Raw genomic sequence first — 13,640 nt, 5'->3', positions numbered from 1 at the left:
TCCCCATACGGCTCGACCACATGAACCATGCCCGGGTTAGTGTGGGCAATAGCTCCCAACAACCTAGGTATGCGGTTGTATGCTTGCTCCCAATCACCATACAACATCTTGAATGCGGCTTGCTTTGCTTTCCATGCCTTACCATATTTCACCTCGTAGTGAAAGAGGGCTTTCACAAGGTCTTGTACGCTTTTTATGCTCATTGTAGGAAGAGAGGAGATGGAGTTGGAAAGCTTATAAGCGATGAACTCGGAGGTGAGTTGTCTATGGCTTTGCGACGAAAGGGCACCATCAACCCTCTTGCCTCGACACATGTGAGGCATACAACTGACAATGTTCCATCCTGGCCCTCCTTTCCATGGTCTTGCACGGACAATCCAAGGACACCCTCTATCCTCACATGCAACCGTGTAACGCAGCTTCATGTTTGAATGAACAACTTTGTGTGGCCTATAATGCGTAACTGAATATTCATCCAACCACATCTTCAGTTCAAAGAATGTTTCGAACTTTGACCCCGGCAAAATAATATTCTTCCCATGTGTGTCCCGATGAGAAGGTGGCCTAACTCCAAACAATATGCCTTCGCCTCCGTCAACCACGGCTTCATCCGCAAGGCTAAGATCCTCGAACAATGGTGTCCGGTGATCACGCTTTAATACCTTCGTGAAAGCTTCAGCCTCCTTTGCCGTGAACCCTTCCTCATCAACTTCTTCATCGGGACCCTCATCGTCAGACTCACAGGCATAGCCACGTGAGTACGGAATAGAATGGTCCATCGTCTCTTGCAAATTATATTTGTCCAAATCACCAAGATTGTTGTCATGAAGAACATTACCATCATTCTCATCATCATCGTCCTCATCATTAGCCTCTACCAATGGTTCATGTTCAATGTTGACCTCTTCGTTGGCCTCATCGACACAAGAAAGAGGTTCAATGTTGGCCTCTTCGTTGATGGGTGCAGGAATAGCTTCAACAATCGGAGAGGCAACCCGGTTCAAATCCAACAAGTTAGGAACATTTGTTTTGATGGCAAATAACTCTAGAGCCTTGTCTAGTGATTCAACCACCGTATCCTTGTATGCAAGCCAACGTTGCTCGGAGTTGACATGCATGGTCTTCCAACGAATGTGCATTCCGAATCCCACATTATGCCTACCATCAAACTCAACTACATCACTAGGGTCCATCCAATTCAAATCATTTCGGACTTGTTCCAACAATTCACCATAGCTAGGACACAAATCGAACACCATGTCAAGCTCATCCGAGTCCGGATCAATATTGCCATTTAAAAAGGCATCCTTGTCCACGTGATGAACATAAACACATGTTCTTCCCATCCCTAAACAACAAAACATAGAACTTTTTTTATAAGCAATCATACAATTACAATAACCCTAGCCTAACTCCCAAACAACCATAACTCTAATCCCATCATAACCCTAACACAACCAAACATCCCTAACCCTAGCCTAACCATAGCCTAACCCTAAAACAACCATAATGCAAACATCCAAACAACCCTAATCCTAACCCCATCATACCCCTTATCCTAACATACAAACAAATACAACAATATCATATACATCCCACATTTCATGAAAAACTAGGGTTTCCTCAAATTTGCAAAAAAAAGACCACAAAAGATTTTTCTTTGGATGAGAATGAGGGGAGAGGTGGGGATTACCTTAGGGGAGTGATTGGACAACAAATGTCCGGTCCAAACCTTCAGATTTGGTGATTTAGAGAAGGATTTGAAGAGGGGCAAGTGGCTCGGAGAGGGGGCTGGGAGGGGGGCTGGCCCGTGGCCTGTTAAGTCATTGTGTGGCGCCTAAGCGCTCGGCGCCACACATTACAATGTGTGACGCCTGAGACTTACGCGTCACACGGCCTGGGGGGTGGGCCCTCTCTGCCAGGTGGTCGGGGGGTGCGGCGCCTAGGTGTCGGGCGCCACACAAAAGGGTCAGCTGGGTGACATATTTTCCCCGAGGGGTCACTCCGTGAGTTCTTTCCCCCCAGGGGTCATTTTTGTCAATTTTGCCAAAAAAGCCTGGGTGTTGTTTGCCTTGCGTGAATCCTGAGCGTTGGATGTGAAATGAGTGGTGGATGTTGGGGCTAAGGCGCAGCGTGACTTCACTTCACAAAACTCACTGAAGCTGTGTCCATCGGACAGATAGCCGCCGGCGACGCCGCACATCGCGCCGCCATGCTCCGCCTCCGGAGCTGCATCGCTGCTGCTTCCCTGTCGTCTCCCTCCGCCTCGCACGTCTCCCCTCTCCACCGACTCCTCTCCGCGGCCGCCAACGCTACGGCCCCTCGCATCTCCCCAAACCCTAGCTTCGCCGTGGAGGACTACCTCGTCCGAACCTGCGGCCTCACCCGAGCCCAGGCCCTCAAGGCCTCCACCAAGCTCTCCCACCTCAAGTCCCCCTCCAAGCCCGACGCCGTCCTGGCCTTCCTCGCCGGCCTCGGCCTCTCCACCGCCGACGTTGCCGCCGTCGTCAGTAAGGACCCCAAGTTGCTCTGTGCCGGCGTGGAGGAGACCCTGGCCCCCGTCGTCGACGGGCTCACCGGCCTCGGCCTGTCGCATTCTGAGATCGCCCGCCTCGTCTCGCTAGCGCGTCAGAAATTCCGCCAAAAATCCTCCATCTCCAAGCTGCAGTACTACCTGCACCTCTTCCGCTCCTCCGAGAACCTCCTCCGGGCCATGAAGTTCTGCGATCTCCTCTCACACAGCCTTAAGAGGGTGGTCAAGCCCAACGTCGCGTTCCTGCGTGAGTGCGGGTTAGGTGATTATGACATTGCCAAGTTGTGCGTCTCAAGGCCGAGGATGATCACCACCAGACCGGAGCACATCCAGGCCATGGTGGCATGCGCCGAAAACATAGGTGTGCCCCGTTACTCTGGGATGTTCAGGCACGCGCTGCATGCTGTTGCATCTTTCAATGAGGAGGAGGTCTCAACCAGAGTGGACTACTTGAAGAGCACGTTCATGTGGACGGATGCTGAGGTGGGTATTGCCGTGTCTAAAGCCCCGAATCTCCTGATGAAGTCAAAGGTCATGATGCAGCGCAGGTCTGAGTTCTTCATCTCTGAGGTGGGGTTGGAGCCAGCGTACATTGCTCATCGGCCAATAATGCTCACTTACAGCCTGGAGGGCCGGGTCAGGCCACGGTACTACGCTGTAAAGTTTCTCACAGAAAATGGATTGCTAGATTACGCCTGCGACTTCTATAATACAGTCATGGTCAGCGAGAAGGTATTTATGAAGAAGTTCATATGCCCTCACAAGCAAGCTGCGCCAAACCTCGCTGAAGACTATGCAACTGCTTGCAGAGGGGAGGTGCCTGCCAGATTCAGTTTTACATGAACCAAGACTGGTATGAAAATGGGTATGTTAATTATGTCACTCGTTAGAGAAGAAAACATCGCACTGCTATGAACTTGTCCTTCCTCATGTCATATTGACACACATATTGGAACTATGGGAGTGTAATATCAGGGCATCCTGCAAAAAAGAAGAAGAAAAATACACAAGGGATTCAGTGAACAGATGCCAATTGCAGTTCAGGTACTATAGTCTCCATCCCGTGACAGCTTTGAGGCAACCTAAGCTGGCACTTTTAAGATTTTTGAAATGGGGGCTGAAATTTGAACCAACCATCTGTCTTAAACCAGTGATTACCATATGCCTTCAACAAATTTGTTCTTATACGGTTTCTCTGCTAGTGATATTGGAGTTAAACAGATAATAGTAGATGATGAAGCTGTTTCGCGAATTAAGTTATCTGCACTAGAATACTGGACGATTTTTTTTTCCTGCAATAAGCTTCTGTTCAGTTACTCGCATGTCGGTTTGAATGTCAGCATATCAAAATAGACACAAAAGAACAGATACAACTGAACGGATCCTGGGGATTCTTTTTCCAGAATACGCAAGAATATTGCACATTTTTTTCATTAGAGGAAAAAATCCAAAATACAGAATACAGTGTGGAAACCCGGTAGCCTCCAAGCCTTCGCACAACTTGCCTAACATGTATTCTGGTAACATGAGAACCTGAATTGTGCTGGCTTAGCATAAAAAATGCCTACTCAAGATGCGTTTTCTCCGCTTAAGAAGAAACATGCTTTATTTTTTTGAAAAGAACCATGCATGAGCATCATGCTATAGCAAGTATCCCTCCAAAGTTTGGTGCAAAAATATGACCATATATGCGTCCTGCACGAAAAACCAAGTTGTTACGGTTTGAATGGCATACTAGTACTTATTTCATGCTGCGCATTTTCTTCCCTTTTTTGTACAGAACATGTACAGTTCTATTTTTGCACCAAATTTTGTATGAATAGTTGTCATAGCAGCATGATGTTAGACATCTCGAGTATTAGGGTGAGTGTGGACTCGGGTGGAGAATATCTGCTTCGGATTTAGCGCGTGCTACAAACTGTTGCTTGTCCCCTGAGGTTCAGAATCTGAGCTTATTTGTACTCCTGAACATGAGCTTGTGTGTTCTGTGGATATTTCTATCTCTTGCTGGCAGGTGTAGTCATCTGAATCATTCGGTGCAGTATGTTGGAATCTGCTGTGCTTTCTTGGATCCGTTCGGTTTCGAGCTCCGTTCCATGTCCCCGCTGAACGTGATCATGGCCTATGTTGATCCCCATCTTGTGCTTGTTCTTGTAGAGAAACATCACCAGCGTTATCAGAAGGGCAGAAGTTGAAGCAACTCCTGTGACTAGAAAGAGCCCTGAAAAGCTTTTGAAGTTTAGGCTGCTCGGGCTGATGATGGTTTCGTCATTTTTACATGCATGTTCATCTCCGATCCATTTCTTTTCTATCTGAATGATGGCATCTGCCTCTGTTATCTTGAGGATCGCCCTTGAGAAGTCATCGACCAGAGGGGATCGCTTGGGGAACGCCTATGCAAAAGTTTGACATATTCAAAGTTTCAAATATATACTACTAACTGGTTAAGTTATGGCTGTTCATTTTATAAATGAAATGGGTATTTCATAATTCTTCATAAACATAAAAATATACTAATATGTTCAAGATAAATGAATGCTAACTTTTTGCAAACAAGTGCCTATAGTTTTAACAATATTTCATGATAGAAGCTGTTATGACAGTTGTTCTAATTCCATGGGACTAGCCGCATTCTATAAAAAACCGTTGAGAGGGACGGTATCTATTCAAAAAAGATTGAGAGCAGCTTTCTAGTTTATGATTCCTAGATGTCTGTCCTTAACAGTTGAGAGAGGTATATAATGTGCAAAGTGCATTTTGTATAGGTTACTTACAAAGCCAAAACCTTCAGACTTGTAAATTGGTCCAACCATCGTGTAACCTTTGCAGTGCTTAGCGAGGAATAATTTGATGTATGGTACTTCATGTATGGCGGCAGCAATTCCACCATTTTTGCTCCCTTTATCGAGCGCATCAGCAAAATCATCTGGATTAGTGTACGCCCTGATCTTACTTCTCTCAAAACCAAGTTGTTCTAGTAGTTCCCTCACATAAGAACTACTCCCTCCGTTCCTAAATATAAGTCTTTTAAGCAATTTCACTAAGAGACTACATACAAAACAAAATGAGTGAATCTACACTCTAAAATATGTCTATATACATTCGTATATAGTCTTCTAGTGCAATCTCTAAAAGGACTTATATTATGGAACGGAGGGAGTAGTAAGGTACCCTACATGCTCTCCTCTTTTAAGGAGTTCATGAACATCTGTTTCTGTGGGTTGAAGCTTCTGCACTGTCAGCATCGATGACAAATTAGCCGTATAACTTGATGTAATTATGAGAAGTACAAACACCCATACAGCAACCACCAATCTAGCCAAAATACCATCTACCCTTTCCCCTGCAAAATGATGAACAACCCATCTATCAGCAACTTAAAACAAAACATGAATACTGAATCTCTCTTAGTATGTCAGTATTTTTTTCCATTTATATACTATGGAAAAACTTTAAATAACTCTGAGATGAAATTTATGGTAAAAGACTGCAGCTAAGGATATATATTTCTTATATACCAGTTCCTGCTCACTTTAAATATTATGTAATTCAGATTTATTTTCTTCTCCTAAATAATAATCAGTTATTAATTAACAAATTTGTGAAACATCTAGATATAATCTATCATACTTCCTCCATTCCTAAACGCAAGTCTTTTTTTGAGGTTTCACTTAGGGGACTACATACGGATGTATATAGACATACTTTAAAGTGTTCATTCACTCATTTTGCTCCGTATGTAGTCCCCTAGTGAAATCTCTAAAAAGACATATTTAGGAACGGAGGGAGTATATGGCAAATGCAGTATTTTTTAAATCTGGTTGGATAGTATGTCATATAAAAATGCAATATTTTGTCTGGAAATGATAAATCTGATATCACCACTCACTGTCTGCAAAGAAGGAGAAAGATATTGCTGTTCCAAGCTGGTGGAAGAATGAACCAGTCAATTCTGCATTTCTTATTCGTCGCTCTAATAGCCAGATGACAATTCCTGTGTAGATGAGAAATGCGATGCTTGCAAACCACAAGTCACCAGTTAATGGCTTCAAGAAAATCCATGTGTTCTTATTCGTGTTGTCTTTGACTGGCACAATCATTGCTATCCCAGATTCAGTATAAGGTAGTGTAAAATCAGCGTAAGATGTTCTGTTGTGCCTGATGGTTATATCCCCAATTGCTGCATCGTACACCTGCAAGCATGTTGTTTACTGATGTGTGAGTACAAAGCCATGTTACTTTTAGTCAATGACGTATACTACTCATTGCTATATGAGGTATTGTGGAAAACCATACTACCAGACAGTGGCTTCAGTTGCATGAAGCATTTCTACCATAGTCTGAAAAGAAACATTAGTACCAATCACATCTAGTAGGAGTATTTGGTGGAGAAAGTTGTTTAGACTAAACAAAGGAGGATTTTCAAACCATTGTTTTTCCGCTAAAACATTATCAAGTTGTACCAATGGGAATAAATGCGCATGCGCATAAAAAAATATCACCTTAAAAAATTGAGCATATGCAATTTCTTCAACTTAGTAAGACGGTGAGAAAAAAAAATCTTACCCCAAGAGGAACTTGGTAGACAAAATCATTATAGCTCCCATAATTTACTCCGAGTGTATCAAATGATACATATTCATAAGGGACTGCATACGGGAGTTTCTTTATCGCCTCTTCAAATACATCTAACGCATATCCTGTTGCCGTTATCGCATTGGTGACAGGGTCCCTCTCCACCTTCATAAACTCAGGATATCCACTTGTCCGTACACCTACTTGGAGCTTTTTTCCATTAGTAGGAATTTGCCATCCTTTAGGCCTCGTTTGGCACGAAGAGATTCAGGGGTTTCGAGAGGAAAATCCCCGGAAGGGTCAGAAACCCCACAGAACCTCGGGCGCCCATTTGGTAAAAGGGGTTTGCTTAGCCGAATCCCCTCCGTTCCCCTTCAATCCCTTCCTATCCATGTGTTTCAGGATCCTCCTCGGGGGACTGGTGGAAGCAAAATCCCGAGGATTTAAGAGGATTGGGTGGAAGGAAGGGATTCACCAAATCTCCTCAAATCCCCTCCTCCCCAAACCTCCCCAATCCACTTCTACCAAACAAAGCCTTAGGCACTATATGTGTTTGTCCTGGCCAGACCACTGGGTTGAGATCAGGCATAGGATGCAAATACGTGTGTGCTGATACATCTTGATTCAGGTTCCTGAATATTCCTTGCTTTGCTGTCCAGTAACCTATTTCTATTGATTCTCTTCTAACCACATTAATTATCTGGAATGTGGAAAATTGGAGCTGTCTGTTTCTGAGGTCAAAATCACCACTCTCAAGCCTCTGAACTTGCATTGTAAGATTGCATCCAAGAGTTTTGGACCAACTGTAGAAACACCCAAAGTTCCAACACAGGTTGAGTTCTTTCTGCATTTTTGCTGCTTCTGAAATGTGGGTCTGGTCATGCTAACCTTTGCTGCTGCTAGTGCCAGGGCCCAAACAGCATCATGACCCCAGAGGCCGTAAATGCTTAGTTGCGACAGTGGGTCATCCGGGTAGTCCTGTCTGTACCTCTTGTTCCATCTTGCAGTGGAATATCGAGTGCCTTTGATCTAGGTACATGGAACCTCACACCCAATGCACCATCCATTGTGTCAAGAACTGAAGGGCTTAGCGAGTTGACGATATTCGCGATCCCATCCGTCAAAATCCACACATAGGCTTCGGTCATCATTCCAATCTCCTTGGCCTTTTTGAAGAGAATGGAGCCGGTGGTTGGCAACATATGCACAATGTAGACCCTTGTCTGCATTGTCATTAGCTTGTATAGTTCTTCCTCAACTTGGTCACTGCTTGCTGACTGAGAGATCACACTGCGATACGGCATAGAAGCTCCGGACTCTTGGAATGCATCGACCAGGTACGGTACGATGCCTCTACCGTAGTCCGTATCTTCGTATATATATGGGCACAACTTCCCTCCAGCCAAATGCTTTGATGAGAGCAGCAATACTATTCACTTGGGCAGCATCGCTTAATGTCGCGCGCAAAAAATATGGCACATTGGCAGATGAAAGGGCTGGGTTCGTTGCCGTGAAGGTGATAACCGGGACTTGACTGTTATTCCCAATATCAGACACAAAAGTAGCCTCCGCGGATTTTTCTGGGGAAACGTTACTTTTCAACCGACGGATCCTGATTTCGCGTCCACCGTCTCCTTTGTTCGCCACGTAGCCGGCGGACGAGCCGTGACCCGTTTCCTGAAACAACTTCATTGTTTCTGCAACTTGGAAGTAGTTGCAGAACGAGGGACCCAGGCATGGCGACGACGGCTTCCACGGGAAGAGCTGGCCGGCCTCCCCGCCGCCGGCCGCCTCGCCGCCTAGAGCTCGCCGGCCGCCCCGCCCCGCCGCCTAGAGCTCGCCGGCCGCCCCGCCGGCTAGAGCTCGCCGGCCGCTCCGCCCCGCCGCCAAGAGCTCGCCGGCCGCCCCGCCGGCCGCCCCGTCGCCTAGAGCTCGCCGGCCGCCCCGCCGCCAAGAGCTCGCCGGCCGCCCCGCCGCCAAGAGTTTCCCTGCTCGCTAGGTAGTGGTTCTGCAACTTGAGCTTTGTTGCAAAATTTCCTGAAACATGACCTTTGTTGCAAAAAATTCTCCCGCAAAAACGAAGAAAAAAATCCTGCAACAAGCAAATTGTTTCTGAAACTCGACCGTTGTTTCAGGAATTAACAGATCCAAAGTTTATTTCTTGCAACAAAGCGAAAGTTTCCGCAACTCGAGCGTCGTTTCAGAACCATGCGGCGGGGATGCAGGGCGTTAGATCGCCATCCGACGGCTAGCTGGGTGACGGATAATTTTTAGAAATCATCCGGCGGATGCGTAGCGTTCCCCATTTTTCTGGACCAATGATAGCTTGGACGTGGTGATTCTCCAGCAGATCAATAGCTGTGCAATCGATGCAATTAAGAGAAGTATTAATTATAAAAGCATTTGGTACTTCCTCTTTACAAGACACGGTTAAATTTACGCGCATTTTCACAATAGACAAGATTTAGGTCATATTGCATTTACTCCTAACAGCTACTTAATAGTCCATTGTTACTTCCTTCGTCATAGTTTAGAAGACATGCACGTGTACCTAGATCGTCAGTTTGACTTACATAAAATATATTATTTAACATAAAAATTATATCATTAGAAAATAGAACATCTAAAGTTTCTAATGATATATTTTTTGTTATATATGCCTCTCATTAAGTTGATCAAATTGACGACCTAGGTATATGTATCGGACTTGTAAACTGAGACGGAGGGAGTACTGCTTTTATATGCATGCGTAGTGTGAATGCTATTTTTCAGCCCATCTCGCAGCCAATCAATAACGACCTAGGTTTGAGAGAATTTCCAAGCACGCCTTCTAAGGCCCTGTTTGGATTCATCCAGATTATATAATCTGGTTTTTATAAGCTACTAGCAAAAGGGCCCATGCGTTGCAACGGGAGAAAGAAATACCACATGGCACATGATCTTAATTTATAAAAAATATCTATAATTTAAGAATTTATAGTTACGATACAAATAAAGATGGTCTTATCTTACAAAAATGCAGTTCAAAATTTCACAGGTCTTCTATTTTAACACGGCTTGCATGTAGATTTAATACGTACAAAGAATCAGTCAAGTGACCTTCAGTTTCATCTCTAATCCTGATTTTGTTGACGTGTTCATCCCCAACCTGGATGAGTACCGGTATGAAAGAAAGACGAATAATGACTTATTTATTAAGATTGCACCCTAGATAGTATTTTATTAGACGTTTAACAGATAAAATAATATCATATTTAAATTCTACATATTTTTCTAATCAAATTCCATGTATAATATGTTAAATTTGGAGTTACGGTTTAAAAGATATGAGTATTTAAAAAAATATTTAATATATACTACGAGTTTAATGTCATAAACAGTAAGGACTTTTTTATAAAATCACCTCGGTGGGTTTTCTGACGAAAGCGATAGCCTCTTTATTATTAGTAAGCTATTATGTTTCCAAATAGGGCAGTTTATACTATAGATTTTAAAAACTAGATGATCAGATTATTAAAAACTCATAATCTACTCTAACCCAGCTAAAATCAGATTATGCATTAATAAAGACCTATTATCCTTATAAACTTTGATCTATTTACATGTACTGCCACCGCCATCGTTTTTCCCATCGCAACTGGGACCTTCCTGGTCAGCGCGCCCGACTCCTTCTTCCCCATCGTGCACGACCCACCCCCCGTCGCACGACCCAACCCATCTTCGCATCGCTCCAACCCTAGGCTGCCGCCACCGCCTCCACTACCCCTGAGACCTGCGGCCGGCAGCGCAGCCTCCACCGGAGATGGCGTCGCAACGAGAGGAGGAGGCGGAGCAACAGTACCAGCGGGATTCAATCCCAGCGAGGAGGAGTGAGCAGGTCTGTGTCCATGGCCATCCCGTCGATTCGAGCTTCGCCGGCGAATGCGGTTGTCTCCCTGCCCATGGATCCAACGTATTTGGAGGATTGGACCTCAATTCGCAGGCCTCTTTCATGGAGCTGGTGCATTCAACTCCATCTGATGTGTACGAAGAAGGGCTACCGGAGTTCGTGGCTGGAGGTGCCGGAGGCGGTGGCCGTGGTGCAGGGGCGGGGCACAGGGCTGACCGTGGTGTGCGCGCCGGAGTTGACCATGCTGGACGCTCGAGTGGTGGCCGTAGGGGCGCAACAGTAGTGGCCGTGCTGGTCGCGGTGGCCGCCGTGGCCGCGTCCCTGTACTGGGATTAGAAGAGGCAGTTGGTGGTCGGGGTGCTGGACGTGGGCGTGGCGTAGGCCGTAGTGGGCAGACCGGTCGTTCATCCTCTCTGCCGTATCGAGTGCCCCAGTTAGCAGCAGTTCAATGGAGATTGAAGGTGTTCCTGCTACAGAGCATGAGCCAGAGGACTCCCACTTCAATGATCAGTATTATGATGGTGTTGGAGATGATGAATCGGTAATATTTCCTCAACGTTTAATTAATTTCTGCCATTTGGTCAATGTTATGTGAGCAGGATAGAACCTTAATTTAAAAGTACAATTGTTCTTAGTTTTTATGTAGCAGCAGTTCATGCTATGTATAACATTAACATGCTTGTGTACTAGAACGATGATATTGATAAGGCTGAATGGACCAATAGTGAAAACACTGCTGCATTTTGTTCACTCTGTGTTGAGGAGATCACAGCTGGCAACAGGAGCAATGGATTCATGACTGCTAGAGGTTACAAAAATATTGCTATCAAGTTTGAACAGAACAAAGGGCTACGACACTCTAAGATGCAGTTTAAGAACAGATGGGAAGAACTAAAACGCTTCTACTCATTTTGGTTGTGGCTTAACAAACAAACTGGACTAGGTCGATCCCCTAGTGGGGGAATTGTGGCAAGTGATGAATTTTGGAAGAAACATACTAAGGTACATTTCTTGCAAATTTTTATTATCCCAGGACTAGTGGGGGAATCTTGGAACTATTCAATTACTACCATTCGTCTCTTCGCAATGTCATTGAAAGGTCTTTTGGAATTTTGAAGATGAAATGGAGGATTTTATTAGCCATACCGACGTACCCATTAGAGAAGCAAAGTAAAATCATTCTGGCATGTATGGCTCTACATAATTTCATCCGAGAGAGTGCGTTGAGTGACCAAGAGTTTGATAAGTGTGATGAAGATGAAAACTATATGCCCATGCCGCCACAAAATCATCCTCGACAAAGCTGTGATAGCACTCAAGATATCGACATGAATGCCTTCCGTGACACTATATGTAATGCTTTGATCGGCGAAGTAGAGTAGATTTGATATTATATGATAATTTAATAATGTAGTTTTTAATTTCTCATGGACAATGTAACTGTGTTCTTCATTCGGATGAGATTTTCCTTCAAAGTTAACGATGTGTGCCCATCGTATTTTTTCGTACAATGATTAGTTTACAGTTCAAATTTGCCGGGAAATAACACGTTCGTACATGGCTAGTACAAATGTCTATCTATTCAAACTTGGCGCCAAGCAAACCAAATGGCAAGATGAATTAAAAAAATGACCGTTGAAAAAAAAAGAGGACAAACATGTCATTGTACAATTTAAAAGCTGGTTTACAGTTTATATAATCTGATCTTCAAACATGCCCACCTGGATTATTTTTATAAACCAGATTATATAATCTATGTTCATAATCCAGATTATTATAATCTATTATGGTCCCAAATAGGGCCTAACCATGACGGAGGAAGTAGTTTATAGTAGCAACATATTAAGTGCAAGTAGAAATGCTATTGTGTTGACCTGTGTTATATTATCATTTCTTAGGGTGCCGGTGAATTTAGGGATTCAGCGGCATAAAATCCTTGTATAAATCTGTAACTTGCAATTTTTGGTGACTCCTTTTATATGCATTTAAAAACCCAGAATGGTTTAAGACTTGCATCGGCAGTATACACTAATAAATGCAAAAGAGAAATACTAAAGAACAAGGAAACTTATATCCAGTGCTACTTGTTTTCTTTACTCTAACCCCCAAAGTGTTCACATTATATATTACTATGAGCCAATATTTGGATAGATTTGATTTCATCTCATTATACAGACCCAAATATAGATCTGGAAGTTATCACAGAGGGAGTACTTCCTAGTTATATTCAGTGTATAAAATCATAATGAACGTACCTGCTGATGCAGCTTTGATGTTGCCACCGCCATTGGAGTCCCTGACGCGGAGAACCAGCCTGGTCGCGGAGTCTCTGTGGACCGCATAGAAATCCTCCATGGCCATCAGGATGCTGGTACGCGACATCTTGCCCACCAAAGACCGCATGTTCAGGACCACGCCGACGTTGAGCGTGCGGCCGTCCGAGCACCGAGGAAGAGGAACAGAGAGCACAATGTGAGCCTTGCTCTAGCTGCCGTGCCCACCATCCTCGGAGCTGAACGCTGCACAGAGCGAGCGGTGCCAATGCTTATAGTATTATAGCACCGGCTTTCAGCTCCCAGTGCAGTGGAGATCAAGCCGGGCATTCTGCATTCGGTTCAGCCAGCTCTTGACCAAAATGTCAAC

General features: G+C 44.5%; 1 protein-coding gene and 1 pseudogene across 1 annotated transcript; one reads left to right on the top strand and one right to left on the bottom strand.

The window, feature by feature from the left end:
- Positions 1–2,134: 2,134 nt before the first annotated feature.
- On the top strand, positions 2,135–3,720 carry LOC123413496. Its single transcript, XM_045106435.1, has one exon. The coding sequence runs from the start codon at positions 2,213–2,215 to the stop codon at positions 3,374–3,376; it is 1,164 nt and encodes a 387-aa protein (XP_044962370.1). The 5' UTR covers positions 2,135–2,212; the 3' UTR covers positions 3,377–3,720.
- A 168-nt stretch (positions 3,721–3,888) lies between these two features.
- On the bottom strand, positions 3,889–13,461 carry LOC123413495 (annotated as a pseudogene).
- Positions 13,462–13,640: the final 179 nt, after the last annotated feature.

Source organism: Hordeum vulgare, chromosome 7H (assembly GCF_904849725.1).
Source record: "Hordeum vulgare subsp. vulgare chromosome 7H, MorexV3_pseudomolecules_assembly, whole genome shotgun sequence".
Classification (NCBI taxonomy): Eukaryota; Viridiplantae; Streptophyta; class Magnoliopsida; order Poales; family Poaceae; genus Hordeum; species Hordeum vulgare.
The sequence above is the reverse complement of the archived record's forward strand: the minus strand, read 5'-3'. Positions and strand labels throughout refer to the sequence as shown.

What these genes read in the sequence shown, in the direction of transcription:
- LOC123413496 (XM_045106435.1), top strand. Translation starts at nt 2,213, where the DNA reads ATGCTCCGCCTCCGGAGCTGCATCGCTGCTGCTTCCCTGTCGTCTCCC.